The sequence below is a fragment of the Canis lupus genome, chromosome 16 (assembly GCF_048164855.1).
Source record: "Canis lupus baileyi chromosome 16, mCanLup2.hap1, whole genome shotgun sequence".
NCBI classification, from domain to species: domain Eukaryota; kingdom Metazoa; phylum Chordata; class Mammalia; order Carnivora; family Canidae; genus Canis; species Canis lupus.
In genome coordinates this window covers 45001994-45020771 of record NC_132853.1, presented here as the reverse complement: position 1 = coordinate 45020771, position 18778 = coordinate 45001994, and the positions used below count along the sequence as shown (strand labels likewise).

The 18778-nt window shown below is 36.2% G+C and overlaps 1 protein-coding gene across 13 annotated transcripts in view; it reads right to left on the bottom strand.

Annotated features, from left to right (window-relative positions):
* The window catches only part of ABCA6 (ATP binding cassette subfamily A member 6), a 114364-nt gene that overhangs the window by 55738 nt on the left and 39848 nt on the right, over window positions 1-18778 (bottom strand). For 4 of the 13 annotated variants that reach the window (XM_072781010.1, XM_072781008.1, XM_072781011.1 and 1 more), the window contains 3 exons: window positions 3509-3609; window positions 1814-2015; window positions 619-780 (listed from right to left, as the gene is read on the bottom strand). In XM_072781010.1, the coding sequence (XP_072637111.1) occupies window positions 619-780; window positions 1814-2015; window positions 3509-3604 (460 nt within the window). In that variant the 5' untranslated portion in view covers window positions 3605-3609. Of the gene's footprint in view, window positions 1-618; window positions 781-1813; window positions 2016-3508; window positions 3610-4735; window positions 5018-18778 lie in introns of those variants that run through there. The other 9 variants (XM_072781007.1, XM_072781013.1, XM_072781015.1 and 6 more) reach the window with 6 other exon arrangements.

Sequence of the window (18778 nt, the reverse complement as noted above, 5' to 3'; positions counted from 1 at the left end):
CCTCAGTGCCCATCACCCATTCACTCCCACTCCCCCCAACCCCCCCACCCCTGCCTTCCTCCCCTTCCACCACCCCTAGTTCTTTTCCTAGAGTTAGGAGTCTTCATGTTCTGTCTCCCTTTCTGCACTTGTCATTAATTGTACAATGTGTGCCTTTCTTGCAACCTGGAACCTCATCTGAGGCTAGGATCTCTCAGTCTTTATCACTCTCTGCATCCTCTGCAACATGCACTTATGCTTTCGCTTTACTTCTGTTGGATGACTCAATAATGCTTTAAGAGTTTTCTTCTAGTAGCAAGATATGACTGACCTTGGAATAAGTTTAGCAATAAAACGTGCTTTTTCTCATGTTCTTTTTTTTTTTTTTTTTTTTTTTTAGATAGAGTGGGAGCAAAAGTGGGGGAGGGGCAGAGGGAGAACAAGCTGAGCTTAGAGCTTGATGCAGGCTTGATCCCAGGATCCCAGATCCTGAGATCATGACCTGAGCCAAAGACAGGTGTTTGACTGAGCTACTCAGGTGCCCCTATTTTCTCATGTTCTATCAAAAACATCTCTGTTGCCCAACCTGACCTATTTCTTACGTTAGAAACATGAAAAATATTTTATATTGAAAGTCACCTGTGGAAGGATCTTCCTCCAAAAATGGAATGTGATATCCCTGTAAAAATTTTAATTTATAAGAGAAAGTGTCATGAAAGATTATTCCAATGACTTCTGAGGTATTGTCTACAAGTATTTTATCCATGGATTTTTGATTGGGTACTCCAATGACCCTTCTTTCTGTGAATGACAAGGTAAAAATAGAGAGCATTGTAGAGAGTTTTACCAAAATGGAATGTGATATCCAGCTGTGTCATCATATATTTTTCACTGGAATTAAGCTAAAATCATTTTCCACTTAAATTAAATTTACCCCAAAGACAAGGAGGGAAATTTTTTTTTAATGGTTTAGATTCTAGACTCAGGAGACATGCATGAGAATTTAGTATTTTCTTTTAATAACAGCAAGTATTACAGCAAGTTTCAGGTACATAAAAATATTATGCTGGGGTAAGTGTGCATAAGAGAATTAGGATACAAAAGTAGAGGTAATTGGAGTAGTTTTATATAGTTAGGGAATTCCAGATGTCAGATTACTGGAGCAAAGACACCTCAACTGATCTTTGCCTTATGAGGGAGTGACTATTTCTAACAGCCAGCAATGTTATCCATTAGAAATCGAGGATTCAGAGAGTAGACAGCCAAACTGCAGCCACCTTGCCCAAGAGTGAAATATATATTTTATCTTAGTTATCTCAGTGGCATAGTGACTTCATTTAGAATGAAAGTTTTTAAAGATGTTTACAAAGTAAACTACACGCAGAAAGGACATCTTTAGATTATCTTTCCTTACTTTTCATGGTTCTGAAATTACTTTTTAATAACCATGATTTCATTTATTTTATTTAGATGTTTTTTTCCTGAGTTATCAATCTTAGTGTGTTTCCATGTTAATAACATGTGCAACCCATAAATGACATATTCTCCTAGACACTATTCTACAAATCTGAAATTATACATTTATTGTTTTAGGTAAATTCCAGTAGAAATGTAGACCTCCCTAAACTGGACCCCCCACCCCCAATCAAGCTGAAAGGGCTTACAAGGCTACTTGTTTTGAGAGAAAGCAAAAACTAATTAAATTTGTAAGCTGTCATGTTACCTAAATAATTAGCACAATAGATCACTGTAAGTTCAAATTAAACATGTATATATCGTATCAAAAAGATATAAAATGATATCAGTAATTCTTTATTGCCATTAGTGCACCTACCTTTCAAAAAGGGAGCAAATGATGTTTTATTCATTATTTGCTGGGTTAGATCAGAGATAGGTGTATATACAATATCTATAGAGTTACTAATGTTATCTGCCCTTCCCAGATCTTGAGGAGGCAGTTCAGGAAAATATATGTTTTCTCTGAAATGTGAAAGCAGTCCCATGTACAGTCCCAGAAGTATTGGGAGCCCCCATTCCTATAATAGGGGGAAAAAAAGGAATGAATTTAAATTATATTCCCTTACAAAGTTCAGTCAATACCAAAGAATTGTTGAAGACAGATTCCAATTTTGCCACATGGTTGGCTTCTCTTTGCTCTCTGCTCTTCAGAGCAAAAGGAACCCAACAAAAAATGCATACTGAGCTAGTTGCTACACATATCATTCTCCAACACTAGAATTAAACTTTTACATTAAATCGTGAACTACTGCAGAAGCCATCATAGAAACTAACAGAATGACTAATAGGATGACAATTCTTATGTATGGGCATCTGACATTACAGTTTATAAGACACAGAGTATCCCAGATAGAGTTCATGGTGGCAAATAAGGTTTTCGTCAGTTGTCACATTTTTGTATTGGAAATGAAACATTATGAAAAGGAACTGAGTGGTAGAGACTGCCTAGTGATCCAGCACAATGCTAGACAACATTCCCAGCCTCTGGAAATCAAGTAGGACCAAGTGATTGGAGTTCTAGCCAATAGAATGTGGGCAGAAATGCTTTGCGCCCCTTCAAGGCCTGGCTTATGGAACCATGCACAACCTTCTTTATTCTGTCTCAGTCCCTGTACTTCTTGATTTTTTTAAAAAATATTTATTTATTTATTTATTTTAGAGAGAGAGCATGGAGGGGGGGCAGATAGAAAGGGAGACAGAGATTCTCAACAGACTCCTCCTGACCACCTGACCATGGAGCCTACTACGGGGCTCAATCCCACAACCCTGAGGTCATGACCTAAGCTGAAACCAAGAGTTGGACGCTCAAATGACTGAGCCATCCAGATGCCCCTGTACTTCTTGTTCATCTGATGGGATATAGAGGATCCCAAGGAGATCTCTAAGGTCTAGGGAGATAGCAGTGTCCCTAAATGAAGAAGGCTGGGTCTGAATGGCTGTGTGAAGGAGATTCCTTCACCTAGTAGACCCACTTCAGTTTCACTGCCAACCTTAGATTGTAAGCAAAGTGAAAAATAAATCTTTGCTGAGATCAGCCCCTGAGATTTGGAGCTGTATATGGCCTACTTATCTACCTAATGCAAACTGACAATTAGTGGTGTTACTTGGTCATAATTCTTAGAAATAATATCTGTGCACAAAATTCATGGCTTTGAAAATAAGTCCCCCAAACTAAAATTTATTGATCTTCCAGGCATTCTTTTCATTATTTCCTTACTCTAATTTTATTACATATGGTAACAACCTTAAAAGTTGCTATAATTTACCATGCAATTAAATTTTTACTTACTCTCTTTTAAAAAAAAAAAAACAAGTAATAGTTTTAGTCTTTTTGCAATTCTACATTATGTGTCACAGACTGCTATGAGTCTCTCAGTTTGACAAGTATAATTAGAAGAACCTGAAAATCAACAAATCCAGTCTGCTACTTAAAATATAAAATAAGAGTATCGTTAGGCAGTGAAATAAAAAAATATGTGAGCTGCAGAAAGAGGCAGACTTTCAAACATACCAATAAGCTCTCTCTTTTCATTCTCCATTTCTGAAGAAAATTCTTGCACAGAAGTGCTTGAGTTTGCTGATACACACTTTTCTGTTTTGTATGCATTTAGCCTGTCATTGAAAAACAAAGAGAAAGTAAACACAGTGGAATATAAACTAGAACAGTAAATGTAATAAGAAAAACCTTGGGAAGTAGGGGAGAAAAGAAAAAAGAAAAATCTTGCTCATATTTTAGGGAAAATATTTCCGATTTCTAAGAACTATGAAAAATGGTTTTTAAATATTATTTTAATAATACATGACTGCAAAATTTTACATCAAATATACTCATAGTAAGTTATTTCAGAGAGTGGGTAATGGTGGGGAGGTAGTGGCCACAAAAATCACAATTTTACAGAAATACAGAGTTTAACAATGGAAAAGATATCATTAGATTTTAGAACCTGTAAGATACTTCACATTTTCTTAACCTTTTATAACAGAAATCTAACTATATGGAGTAATTGAATTATATCTCATTTGATTAATAATAATTTTTTGTTCTTTGCATTTAAATAGAAATGCCAGAGCCAATCAAATTAATCAAAAATTCTGATTATTTAAATTCATTTGAATAATTAATTATATCCATTAGATGTAACCCCAATGAACTATTTTCCTATAGTATTTATCTTCTAGATTAAACTGAATAGCTTGAAGCTCAACTAGCTGAATCCAGACTCAAACTAGCAGAAACCTGATTATGAAACACAAGAAGAAACAACTCATCTCAATTTGTCTGAATTCAGAAGTGCCTGAATAACTGAGGAGGCAAACTAACCAACTAAGGAGGAATAAAGAAGGAAAGAAACAAAGAAACAGAGAGAAAGAAAGAAAAGGAAGAGAAAGAAAGAAGAAAGAGAAAAAGAAAGAAAGAAATCACATGGAAAGTAATTTTGCCCAAATGTTTGCACATAAGCCAACAGAGACGATTTTTTTCAGTTTTTCTAATCTTAGAATTAAATTATTTTATATTTGCATGACAAAATATTCAGACAATTCTCCCTTAGCTAGTTTTCCTATATTCTACTGTTGTATCTACACAATAAGAGTTGGTTGGGAATAAACAGAAAAATTTTATTATCAGTTCTTCAATATAATACATATGAATATTTGGAAACATCTGAAAAATAGATTGATTTTCAGCAGTGTCCACCCACATATTTGGCATAGCACAACAAAATAGAACTTTACTTACTGTCAGAAAAATTAGGAAAGTACTCTGGAAACACTGTCAAAGCACAGTTCTCTTTTTGTGTACGGCAACAATTAAAATTTCCTTATTGCTACTTCTTCATTTATTCCTTAAATGGGTGTCTTACCCAGCCTGTTTTCTGAAAGGGTGTGTAGTCAGACCAAGCTGCACATGATGAACTTGTTTTGTTTTCTGCTTCTTCTTCCCTAAGCCAATTATTTGCAGGGAAATGATGGTTCGGTGGTTGGTTGGGAATAAAACAAACCCTGTGTTTGTGCACTTGGCCTTTCAACTTCAGGGATAAGGGGTAAAATGGTAAACAAGGAAATTGGAACTAGCCTGTCGGACATGATGAGACCAAGATGGGGAAACGGAGCAATAAACAAGTAAAAGCAGCCACTAACCAAACAAAGTAGTTAAATGTGTATGAGAAATCTTTAGCTATTTATTTATTTATTATTCTTTTTTACTACTAATGCCTAAACACAACTGCCAATGATATATTTGACTAATTGGTGTTAAGTGGGCAGAGTGTGCTGCAGCTGATTTTTTTTTTTCCTAATCAAGCTAAGCAATCCATAGTCTGCCTTAGAGAAACACTTAATTTAGACAAATGAATAATTATGAACAAATTCCTTTCTCTGCTCTGTTCATACAGGATGTAGGATTTCAGAGGGCATGCGAACAAACTAAAAGTAAGCAGAGTGCCAAGGACTAAAGAAAATATTAAAAAGATTCAGGTCAGTTTTTTTTTTTGCATAAAGACTGGGAAAAATATAAAATTTATTCAACTCCCATTGCGTAGTCTATCTCTCTGTAAAAAGTTGCAAGCTTTTCTTGACCTGCCAAAGTAAATGGCAAAACAGGAAGTCAAAGTCCATGAATTGGGAAATCTCAAATATTTGACATGGCTCCCAAGCCACAGATGTTAATAATCATAAAGCTGAGAGTTGTTCTGGAAAAAAAAAAGGATAATTTTTTTAAAAATTAAGCTATGGTATTATATATGTATATTTCTTTTCTTGGTAATTAGTTCTATTTTTAAAAAGTCAACAGTGAAATGTTACATGTCTTTACATTAAAAGTTGGCAAAAACAAAGGTAATAAAGATGTTCTAAAGGTCTCATGGTGGGGGGAGTTCAAAAACACTGTTAAAATTTTGTATCAATATTAGGTCAGTGATTCAAACAAAAATTCTGTTTCTTTTCAATCACTTGGAATATAGTTCAGGTTTTTATTAATGTTCTTGTTGTTTTAGACTCTATGTACTCTATTTTAGGAATCTATTTCAGGAATTTTCACTTTGCTTATAACTGCATTAAAATTCACAACTACAATACACAACTACAATATCACATACACAACTAAAATTCACAACTACAATATCAGAAATTATTTAGATTGTAATTTATTAGTTTTACTTTGTACCATTGCTTCTTATATATGCTTTTTGTTCCTCTTCCTTGACTTATTTACTCTGATTTATTTTTATTTGGGAGGTCATTTTCTTCATTTAAGCCTGACGATTTCCCCATAAATGGCAACCTAATATAATGAAGTACCCAAACTCTGGCTAGAAGTACCTTGAAATGGTGGATAAAATAAATTGAAGAAGAAGAAGAAGAAGAAGAAGAAGAAGAAGAAGAAGAAGAAGAAGAAGAAGAAGAAGAAGAAGAAGGAAGAAGAAGAAGAAGAAGAAGAAGAAGAAGAAGAAGAAGAAGAAAGAAGAAAAAGAAGAAGAAGAAGAAGAAGAAGAAGAAGAAGAAGAAGAAGAAGAAGAAGAAGAAGAAGAAAGAAGAAAGAAAGGAGGAGGAGGAGGAGAAATTGTTCAGATCTAGAACCAAACTTTAAAAATAAATAAGAAAAGGGTAAAGAAAAGAAACCAAGAAACAATGGAAGAAACAAAGAGGAAAGGAAGGAATATCCCCAGGTCTTAAAAATAAAAAGAGAAATTAAGGCTAGAATGGTATGTCAGCAATCTAGCTGTCCAAAGAGGTGTTTCAATAACTTTGTGACCTAGACTTGACAGGTTATGAAGCTGGATTTCATATCTCTGCATGAATCCAGAAGCTTCACAGGACTTCTCAGTGCTAGAAATAGAAATAGTAAAACCACCAATACCCCCAAGGAAAAGTAAGGATGTGTATTCTTTGCCCAATCTCTGGATTAAAAAAATATAGAAAATGAAAAACTCAACCGTATGTAGAACATGCCAGATACAGGGCATAGGAGAAAGATCCTAATTTATTCTCCCTGCATAGTAGCATGTCTGGAAACATAGGAAATATCATAGCAGTTGGTTGCATTCTGGAGCCAAACTTGGGTTTGAATTCTAGCTCTGCCATGCATTAGCTGTGTGACTTTGCACAATCTATTTAACCCCCCTCCTTAACATCAAGATAATAATTGTGTATGTATGTACATATGTATGTATGGTTACTGTGGAAATTAAATTCATTGATATAACTAAAATTCAAAAAACAATGCCTGGAAAATCATAAAAACTCAAAAAACATTACTTGTTGCTGATAATCCTACTCTTCCTATTCTTCCTCCTCCTTTCCCTTCTCCTCCTCCTCCTCTTCCTCTTACTATTACTATTACTCTGGAGCCCCACAGAGAAGATAGAAACAATTCTACAGAGATATGTCCAGGAATCAGGGCACAAACCAACAGAGTTAAAGAAATATTCCTCCCAGCAGCTAAACTCATGATCAAAAGTCCACCATAAAAGAGAATCAGCAGACAAACAAAATGAGACTATTAGTATTAAAGAAGTAACATAAATTGGTTAAAATAGGAAGCAATGAAAAGGAAGACTAATAGGAAAATAACCCATTAGAACTTATAGATATTTAAAGTTACTAATAATTGTTAATATTAAAATTTTAATGGATAAGTTTTATAGCAGATTAGGCACAGCTGACAAGAAAATCCAGAAATATAACTGAAGAAATTATATAGTGCAAAGACAGAACAAGATGGAAAAATACTGAAGACAAATTAAAAGACATGAAAGACAGAATGAGGTGTCCAGTACATGTCTAATAGGCATTTTATAATAAGGAAAATAAATGGAAGAAATAAGAGAAATTTTCAAAGATAAGATGGATGAAAATTATCCAGAGTTGAAGTTATGGGCCCTCAGATTAAGAAAAAAGATAATGTGTCCAGAGTTAAAAACAAAAATCTAACAACTAACATTTTTGTGATGAGTTCTGCAAATATGAGAGAGGAGAAAGTGAAGAGAGGGAATACTTAAAAACAATAAGACAAGTTATCAACTAAGAATCAGCAGCCAAATGAGGTCATAAATAATGCAATAATGTTGTCAAAGTACTGAGACAAATGAACGGTCAACCTCAAATTCTATACCCAGTTAAATGTGCATGAAATAAAGATCCTCTCAGAGAGAATTTATTTACCTCTTGCACAATATGGCTGAAAGAAAGCTAAAAGATGTACTTCAGTTAAAAATAATTTTTAAAAAAACAACAAGAGTTGAGTTTCAGAAGTGTTTGATAAATACTTTCAAGTACATGGCAGAGAGCTGACTCACTGTGTTTGGAAAGATTGTGATTTTGGGGAGGTTTGGCTATCTAGGATTATATCAAAGCTTTATTGAAGCAAAACAAAGTATGTGTTCATAATTCATTTTCTAGGTAAAGAAAATTTTCAAGTAAACTACAATTTAGGAGTTTTGGCAGCATATTAGAACCACAAGTTTCCTAGAATTTTAGCCACAGCAATAAATTTACCTTTCTATTTCTTCTCCTTTTGTATGTTTTCCTCTCATAAGCTTCTGTATGTTGCTTATATGCTTTGTGAAGAACATGTACAAATAAGCATAGTGTGGTCAGAGTGACTAGGAGCCACCACCAGGATTAGATCAATATGACTCTAAAACACAATCTCAGCACCAAGAGTCTGTGGATCTCTCTAGAGGTATGCCAGCTGCCAGTATCTCTGTTCTTGCTCAAACCTCTGGGACAGATCTCAAATGACTCCTGCCTGGATTTGTTGTAATCACTAGCCTGGAGTCTCATGATGTAGGTACAGCTACTAGAGGTCCACACTGTGAGTTGCCAAAAAAGAAATAAAGCTGTCCTTGAAAAAGGAAAAATTGTAAGCTCAGCAAGCACTCCCAAATGTGACTGAAGCAAAATTCTAAATAGTATTTTAAGGTCTTCCCTGAAACATAGCTAATTTTTCTTTCTTTAGGAAACTTTGCTTATTATTCCACGTAAGGTTCAGTCTTTCTATCGTCCAATTCTCCTCATCTAGCCAATGATCTCTTCCATTAATGGCACATAACATAGGGGTCTAGGTTGTGCAGCACAGTGGTTGGTTGTTGGTAGACTTTCTTGGCAATTGATTAGATCAATTTCACTTTTTTTTTTTTTTTTTTTTTGCAGTGTCCCTAATGGGCTACTGTATGTTCATCACAGTGACAGTGTTAACCAGGCCACAGGGCCTGGTGAGACACTTTTTCCCCCTCTCTGCTATAGGGATAAAACTGCCAAGAAGGTGTGCAGACATAGACCAGTGTCTCTAGATACAGAGGAGAAACATGGCTAAATTCTTATAATCCAACCACTCCTTTTCCACACCCACTACCATTATCAGTCTGCTCACGCATGTTATTTTTTTCCATCTCTAGACACTTTTAGTAGAAAAGATTGAAGTTAACAAACTCGTTTACACTGAATGTATTTCACGAAGTTCTATCCTAATGTCAGATGGGAAAGTAGAATAATCAGATGAGTAAACTGTCTCCAATTCCAACTTCTAGGAAGTTTGCCTGTAGACTGAAATGCCATTGATGGAATTTAGACACTAATGACCTTTAATTCCAAAAGGCCTGGATATCTTTGACCTTATTTTCTTGACCTTCCTCTTCCATTACTACATCTGTAGCTACCGTATGGGATCTGCAGCATTGTCTATTAAACACAAAAACTAGACATGAACATTTTTTAGTTGCATTATGTGCCTAGCACAGAGGCTCATATGGTAGGTGGTTAAATATCTGCTGAAATAAAGTACATTTTTCAATATATATATATATATTTTATCACAAAATGTTTTATTTTTAGAAGAAACAAGAAAAAGAAAACTAAAAAGCTAAGTAGGTTATTTATGTAAAGAAAATGGAGGAATAGCCTCTCAACCTAAACCCTGCTGTTGGCCCATTCAAAAGCTTATTGTAACATAATGGGTAAAGCTCCCTCTCAGGTCTCCGATAGCTTCTGGCAGTGTTGTAGAATACTCAGTATCACATAGAACCTTGAGTCAACTTTCAGAGCTGTGGACTGCTTAAAGTTCTACCTTAATGGCATTTCCTCATTTCTTTGTATCTTCACTTGCTTAATATCCTTGTCCTCCAAAGACTATAAGCATCATAGGAATCTTCTCTATTTACTGACTGCTCTATACATGGTCTCCAGCATATAGTAGGTATTCAAGAAGTATTTTTTTAAAGATTTATTTACTCATTTATTTGAGGAAGAGAGTGCACACAAATGAGGGGAGGGGCGGAGGGAGAGAATCTTCAAGCAGACTCCCTGCTAAGCATGGATCCCCATGCAGGGCCCAATCCCATGACCCATGAGATTATGACCTAAGCCAAAACCAAGAGTCAGATGCTCAACCAATTGAGTCATCCAGGTGCTCCTCAATAAACATTACTTTTTAAAAAAGAATGAATAGAAATAATACATAAGAAAACTCTGTACATCTTCCTTAAAAAAAAAAAAACACACATACACACAAAGATTTCATTTATTTATTTATTTTAGAGAGAGAATGCAAGTGGGGGAGGGTAGAGAGAGAGGGAAAGAGAGAATCCCAAGCAGAGTCCACCCAGCACAGAGCCTGACACAGGGCTTTATCTCATGACCCTGAGATCATGACCTGAGCCGAAATCAAGAGTCTGAGGTTTCACTGACTGAGCCACCCAGGCTCCCCCCTGTACTTCTTTCAATTCAATTCAACTTCATACTGCTATTCACATGGGTTTGGTTATTCTTGCTTGTAACTGATAGCTAACCACACTAATGTAAAAGAACCATAGAGAGGATTAAATGGCCAATAATCAATTGATTTAAGATAGAGTCAATCTTTCTTAAGCATATGAGTGTGTGTTATTGGAGCTTTTGATGCAATTTCACATTCGGTAAAATGTCATAGGTTGATACATAATCTTCATTGTCTATTTTTTTTTAATTTATCTGAGAGCAAGAAAGACAGAGATAGTGACAGAAATAACACAAGTGGGGAGGAGAGGGAGAAGCAGGCTCTGCACTTGAGCAGGGAGCCTGACTCAGGGCTCAATCCCAGGACCCTGGGATCATGATCTGAGCCAAAGGCAGATGCTTACTCGACTGAGCCACCCAGGCCACCCCACCCCCACTGTCTATTAAAAAAATTATATTCATGATTTAGTTTGTTCTTTGTTCCTAATTTTTGAACCATTCCACCATTTACACACAGGCACATGCGTGGACACACACCCCACCCACCTTTTCTGAGATATGAAACACTCACTGAAAATAATTTTTCAATTGCTCTTTTTTCTCTGCATCCAAGTGACCTCAAACAACTTGTTTTATTATAAATAAGCCAGCTCAGCCTTTCTCTTCCTGTACAGATTCATCCAAGACTAAATCAAGTGTGCTGGAAAACCTCTGTACTTGTCACCCAAGCCAAAAATGTCCTTTACCTTTCTTGTCAAGCAACCTGTGGAAAAAGCTTCAGAATATCCATGTGGGGCTCCTGGGTGGCTCAGTCGATTAAGCGTCTGCCTTTGGTTCAGGTCATGATCCTGGGGTCCCAAGATCAAGCGCCACATCTGGCTCCCTGCTCAGTGGGGAGCCTGCTTCTCCCTCTCCCTCTGCCTGCTGCTCCCCCTGCTTGTGCTTTCTCTCAGAAAGAAAGAAAGAAAGAAAGAAAGAAAGAAAGAAAGAAAGAAAGAAAGAAAGAAAGAAGAGGCTCCACTCAAGAGGCTCCACTCAAGAGGCTCCATAGAGAGGCTCCATAGAGAGAGGCTCCACTCAAGAGGGAGCCTTCATTTTTACTTTTAAAATAATTTTCACCAAATTTGCTTTTCAGATGTTAAATGAAATCAATCTAATCCAGGGAAGAGAAAAAAAAAAGGTTTGGAGAAAAAAACCATTTATCTTTTCATTTCTTCCTCAGTTGCAAAAGTAGAAGGTGTTTGTTCATAGATCAAGTTGCTGCAGAGCACCAGCTGTTCACAGTGAACTGTAATTCTCTCTGTAAGAACTTGGGGCGTGAATGTGAACAGGGATGGGCACCCACCTCAGCTTTCCAGCACCATTATGGCCACTCAGTCACACATGGCCTCAGCCTCTGCCATGGAGTGGGTGGTCAGAAGGGCACCCTTCTCTGTGTTTTTAACAATAGCTTGAATTGCCTGTCTAAAGATAAAGCAAGGAATTGTTCACACTTAGAAAGTAATTTGGGAAAATAGGTAAATGGAAAGAAATATGAGGACTAAATAGAAAATTTTGTATTCCAGTTACAAGGGAAAAAAATCTTTGCTCTAGAGAGAGAGAACAAAAACTGTACTGCATTATGTAATATTACCACATCAATTGGCTTCATAGAATGAAAAGTTGAAGATTGGGAAACAGTGAGTAGAATAATGTTTGTTTAAAAAAACTTGGAGTGCAGAGAAACACCACATTGTATTATTTCAATAACTGAAAAACAGAAGAAGAAGAGGCAAGGGAAGAGGAGTAAGAAAAAGAAAATCCAAGCAAATATATTTAAGATTCTCTTAGATTCTTAAAACATCTATTTTTCCTTCCTTGAGGAATTTAAAAAACTATATTGAGTTTCAATGAATTAAATAATAGAGGATGTGAGCCTCAAAGATAAATGGAGCAAATGTAAAATATATATATATATATATATATATATATATTATATATTGTTAACTCTAGGATCATACTACTAACTCTACACTTAATAGAACACCCCTCACCACATTTGCTGTTGTCGCCCAGGGTCCATGCTCAAGGATGGCATGTCCAGAAACACCACTGATGGGTCTCCCAGGATGCTCAGCATGAAGCACAGTTGTAAGAGGAACAGTGTATCTGGCTCTTATCTGTGGGGTACACAAAGTAAAACCAAGCCCCCTTCCTACCTCCCTCTTTATTCCCTCAGATAAAGCCTTCACAGGAAATTCAAGTTCTTCCTGAATCTTGAACGCTTCCACCAACCTGACAAAAAAACCACTGTAATTATCCATAAGCCACATATCCTTACCTAAACCAACAATATAGAAAACCCTAGCACGATCAACTTAAAAATAATATATTGAAGGACCATTCACATCACAGCAAACACTAAATCTTATGATTTCGTTATTTAGATTTTTAATCATTTTATTTGCATGAAAATGTAAAGACCTTGTTTACGATTTTCTTCCATATTTAATGAGGAAGTGACAGGTTCCTCTCTTCCTCCTGCTACAAAGTATGAATGAGGCTTCCCTCCCTCCCCTGAAGTACTAGGAGTAGCATCTTGTTTGCCTATTCCTTTCACGACCACATACAACTCAGGTGATCTTGCATTGTAAGATTGGGCCACAGTGAGTTTTCCTGAGGACAATACCCCCCAAAACTTGAGGGTTTCATCTTCCTGTTGCCTTAGTGATGTTCTACAGCCTTGTAAAACCACCTGCATTGAACAATGAAAGATCCACATCCAGCTTTTGTTCCAATCCTCCTTCTACTAAAGGAGATAAAAGTGGCCATTAAGCCTCATACACTGTGGATAGGAACATAAACTGGTGCAGCCACTGTGGAAAACAGTATGGCAGTTCCCCAAAAAATTAAAAATAGAACTACTCTATGATCCAGTAATTTCACTACTGGGTATTAAACCAAAGAAAACTAAAATACTCATTCAAAAAGATAAATGCCCCCATATTTTATTGCAGCAGTTTTACAATAGTCACATTATGGAAGCAACCCAAGTGCTCATTGATAGATGAATGGATAAAGATATGAGATATATACATATATCTAACTCAGCCATAGAAAACAAAAAGATCTTGCCTCCGGGGACAATGTCGATAGATCTAGAAGATACAATGCTAAGGGAAATAAGTCAGTCTGAGAAAGACAAAAAATATATGACTTTACTCATATGTGGAATTTAAGAAACAAATGAACAAAGAAAAAAGGAGACCGACAAAAAACTCTCTTAAATATAGAGAACAAACTAGTGATTGCCGAGTTGGTGGAGGGTGGGTGGGTGAAATAGGTGAAGGGGATTAAGAGTACTGGGTAATGAGCACTGGGTGATATATAGAGTTGTTCAATCATTATATTGTACACCTGAAACCAGTACAACACTGCATATTAATTTTACTTGAATTTTTAAAAAGTGGCCATAGGGGCACCTGGGTGGCTCAGTCAGTTAAGCCTTCAACTCTTGATTTCATCTCAGGTCATGATCTCAGGGTCGTGAGATCGAACTCCATACGGGGCTCTGTGCTGAGCGTGGAGCCAGCTTAAGGTTCTCTCCCTTCTAGAATTTGATAGTGTTTCACAAAACCATGTACCACAGTGCTAACGATGCTGGGTTTTGGCATCAGTCTACAACACATTTCTCTGATGAGATACTTTACCGAGTGACATGGAAATGTTTTTAGCTTCTCCAAAGAATAAGAAAATTTTTTATCAACCACTTACTCTTCTGAACAAAAGTCAATATTACTACCAATTGCTCTTTTAATTAGGACATCTGATGTTTTTAAATTACATGCCCATAGAAGATACCCTGGGTAGACAAAAAGATGAATCTTAGTATCGGACTCATTTGGCCCATTCTTAATTTCCAGAATGAAATCAGTAGAAGTGAAACTAATATAATTTTCAAAGAATTCATACATGCCAGTCTCAGAACACGGAGCTTCTAAATGCACAGGCGAGGAGTCTCTGCTCATCTTACTGGTGATGTACACTTTTCCTCATGGAGTAACTGATGCTTTCTGGTTTATTTGTGGAACTTTTGTTTGTAGGAAAGCATACACATGGGGCCAGATCTTGTTGGTTTCTGTCCCAGAGAAGGTTTCCAATACTCCCTTTTTCCAGTAATATTCCAGGACCGGCTGTGTTTGGAATTCATAAGCCTTGAGTCTCCTGACAACCGTCTCTGGCTTGTCATCATCCCGCTGAATGAGAGGCTCCCCTGTCAGGTCATCAATGCCCATGGCTTTGGGAGGGTTGAATTCGATGTTGTAGACTCGGCCGCTGGCCGGATGAACCCAGCGTGCGGTGAGACGCTGCTTAATGACTTCGAAGGGCATGTTCAGATTAATCACTGTGTCTATCTGATAAGCTTCAGATATGCAGATTAGTTTCAGGATGCAAATTCACTGTTGCCTTTACAGTAAGAAACTTAAAAACTTAACCGTATATACTGTATTTATTATGTCATAAACAAACTTTCAGTTTATTTAGAATTTTCAGTCTGCTATAAAATTGTGTTAAATTAGCATATAGGAAAATATTACTTTCCTATGACAGGTTTTGAGAACATGTGTATTGAAAAAAATGATTTATTAGAAATTGACATTGGAAGTTCTTACAAAAGCACTGAGGTTGAATTATCAACAGAAAATGTAATTAGTCTTGTGTTTTCAGATTATTACTCAGGTTAAGAAGTATAAGTATGTGCTTTAGGATCTACTTGCCAGTTTCTCTTTTTGATCACTATGTAAAATCTGCTGTGATGAGTGACAAATTAAAATACAAGAAGAAAAGCAAACCCATGGCCCTACATAAAAGCAAGCATACTGGGTCCTCAGGAAGTAGAAATAGATCAGTTATGCCTGGGGAGAATTTCCCTGACACGCTTAACAATCATAATTAGTAAACAATCAAAATTAGTAAACTAATCAAATTAGTAGCAATTAAAAGGATTTACATGAGAGGTTAAAAAGGACCAGGAAGGTAACTGAGTTTGTTGAAGGACTTTATTCCTAGTGAAAGCAGCGGGCAGCTGCTGGCTTTCCCTGCCACCGTCAGCAGGGCAAGAACTCCACCTGTGTGTGTAGCCTGAGTAAGTAGCCCTTTAAAAGCGAAGAGAATTTGATTTCTTCGTAGGGCAACAAGGATGCGTGCTTATGTCCTGTGGCCTGGCAGGAAGAGTGGGGCGATGAGAGGTGGATGAAAAAATCAGCTACATCTTCAGTGGGATATTTACTCTTACTTGCTGCTAAATCAGATGCAACGAGGCCTGGTACAACCTGTTATGAACTGCCTTTGAACACCGGCCTGTTATCCCAGGCACTCAAAATATAAATGCCAGCAAGTGGTTCTTCGTGTATTTTTGTGGGAAAAAACTTTTCTTTTGATTTTTTAAAATTCAATGTTGATCTTTCAGAATGGACCAAGGCTTTTTTAAAAAAGGATTGCAGGACACATTTAATTCTTTACAAAACTTTCTGTAATGCCTTATTTGAATGTATTATGTGCTTTCTAAAACTGTGGTGAACTACTAAGCTTATGAATAATTACTGGCTTTCCTGGCATACATGACTCTTAATGTACTACAATAAAATTAAATTCTAGGAAAAAAAAAAAAAAAGATTCTCTCCCTTCCTCTCCCTCTGCCCCTACCCTCCCCACTTGTGTGCTCTCTCTCTTAAAAAAAAAAAAAAAAAAAGTGGCCATTAAGCGTCACTATTTTTTGAGCATACAGAGATATTTTATACAATCTTTCATCTATTTATTCTATTTTTAAAAAAGATTTTATTTATTCATGAGACAGAGGCAGAGACATAGGTAGAAGGAGAAGCAGGCTCCCTCCGGGGAGCCTGATACAAGACTCAATCCCAGGACCTCGAGATCATGACCTGAGCCTAAGGCAGATGCTCAACCACTGAGCCACCCAGGGGTCCCTATTCATTCATTTCTTTTTTTAAAATTCATTTTTTAAAAAATCATTCAATTTACTGATAGAACAATATAGAGGATGCTGTTGATATTTAAAATGAAATTTCCACTGGCAATGAGCTTGGTTCCTTCACATATTATTCCAGTTGGCAGTTGGCTTTGTGTCTCCTGTTAACCATTTTAATAGAAGTACTTTTATTGGCTCCACTGTGTCCCAGCAATCCTAAAACTTCATCTGGAAGAGTCATCATTGATGTTTGTACTTCAAAGTCTGACTAACCTGAAATCACTTAGTTTAGTAACATTTGGAAACAAAATAACATTTTCAAAAAACTCCTTTATAATCTTCTATATTTCAATGTAAATGGAAAGACTTTGGGTTTACAGTAAAATGAGTCCATCTTCCTGATCCAGGACTGGGTTTCTTACTATTTGAATGGGGACACGGTTTTGAAGCAGAAAACGTTCTCTGCCAACATGTCAAGTATCTTTATAATTACATGTTAAGGTAATGAACAATCTCAAAGAATAAAACATTTTCTCCTTTTTATAGTCCCAAATAAATAAGAAATATTCTGATAAAGGGAACGGTGTTCAAACCCTTGTTAACACAGGAGACATTTCTTACAATTATTTTTCTTCTTTCTTGTTGAAAAGCGACTTTCTTTTTTTCTCTTTATATTCTTTATGTAAACAGCTTGCCATTATGACTGTTTTTTGGAAAACATGACAAAGCATGGATTTTCCTGTTAAATACCAGATATCTTGTGCATTCATGCTTTATCTTTTATGTCCTAGACCATAAATATAACTAGATTTTGTTCAGCCTCTTTTTGCAAATGAAGTGCCCAAATATAGGTTCTTGAATGGAGATTACTTTATCAATTACTTAGAAAACCAGTTCCCAATCACATCCATTGCATTTTCATTATGCCCTTGGCCCTAATTTCATTTCTGGTGTGTTTCTTATTGATTTCCATGCAGTGTATATTCACTTGCTAATTACAGTTATTAATGTCGCAACTTCAACATTAATGCAAAAGGAAACTGCACCTCTTGCAAAAGATGTGAGATTTTGTCAAGATTGATGAAAATATCAGAGACTGTTTTGAATTACACTGATGAATGAAGCCCTGGCAGGTTAAGATCTATGAAAAACTGAAGAAGAGAAAATTAAGAGTTATGACAAGATAGATACTTCAAAGGCTATGATTTAAATCTGACCTACAAATGTCGGTGTTACAGGAATGAAAGCAAGTTTTGAAAATAAAAGCCAGGAGTTCATCAACTTGACAGGACAAGCGATTAGCCCAGTGTTTTTTAAAGGATTCAAGTTATTTGTTTTCACCTCATTCAGGTTTGGAGTAGTGAGTGTATTTGCTGTGTTCACTCTTACAGTTAGAACATCTTCCTCTGGTTCTTCTAGATTTGGGTAATATTCCCTACTTTTTCAAGAGATCCTACAGAAAAAATAAAATAATATAACAATGTGATTCTAGCTGTACAACAACTATCAAGAGAACGTAAGCCTCTACACTTAAATTGCTATCCTCTGCTTCAAAAGAAAGAAAAGGATTAATTTACTACCTACAAGATTCCTCTTGTAGCCACATCCCTTGAAATATGTTCTTTGACTCTTGTCTTTAAAACTTTTTATCACATCTGTCCATTAGCTCTCTAAATTCCCTCAGATATGGACTTATCAGGGTTTCCAGTCTGCCACCATCCAGATCATCCTCATATTACATCATAAATGATCACCAGAATTGGCTTCTTCTCTTCCCTTTTCAAAACATTCCACACACATACTGAACACACCAGCTCATTATCGTGTCTTCTCCTCAGGGACTGAACTTGCTGTAAGCAGGAGGAAAACAAGCTTTGGTGCTTAACCACTGCTAAGAGGGATGCTCAGAACAAAAACTCAACTTGCCTAAAAATACTATACAGTATTAACTATTTTTTAACTTTATGTTTCATTTTAATTCCAATTAGTTAACATGAAATGTTATATTAGTTTAAGGTATACAATATAGTAACTCAACAGTTCCATACAATTCCTGGTGCTCACTAAGGAGTGAACTTGCAAGTTTCTTTTTAGTGGAAGTGA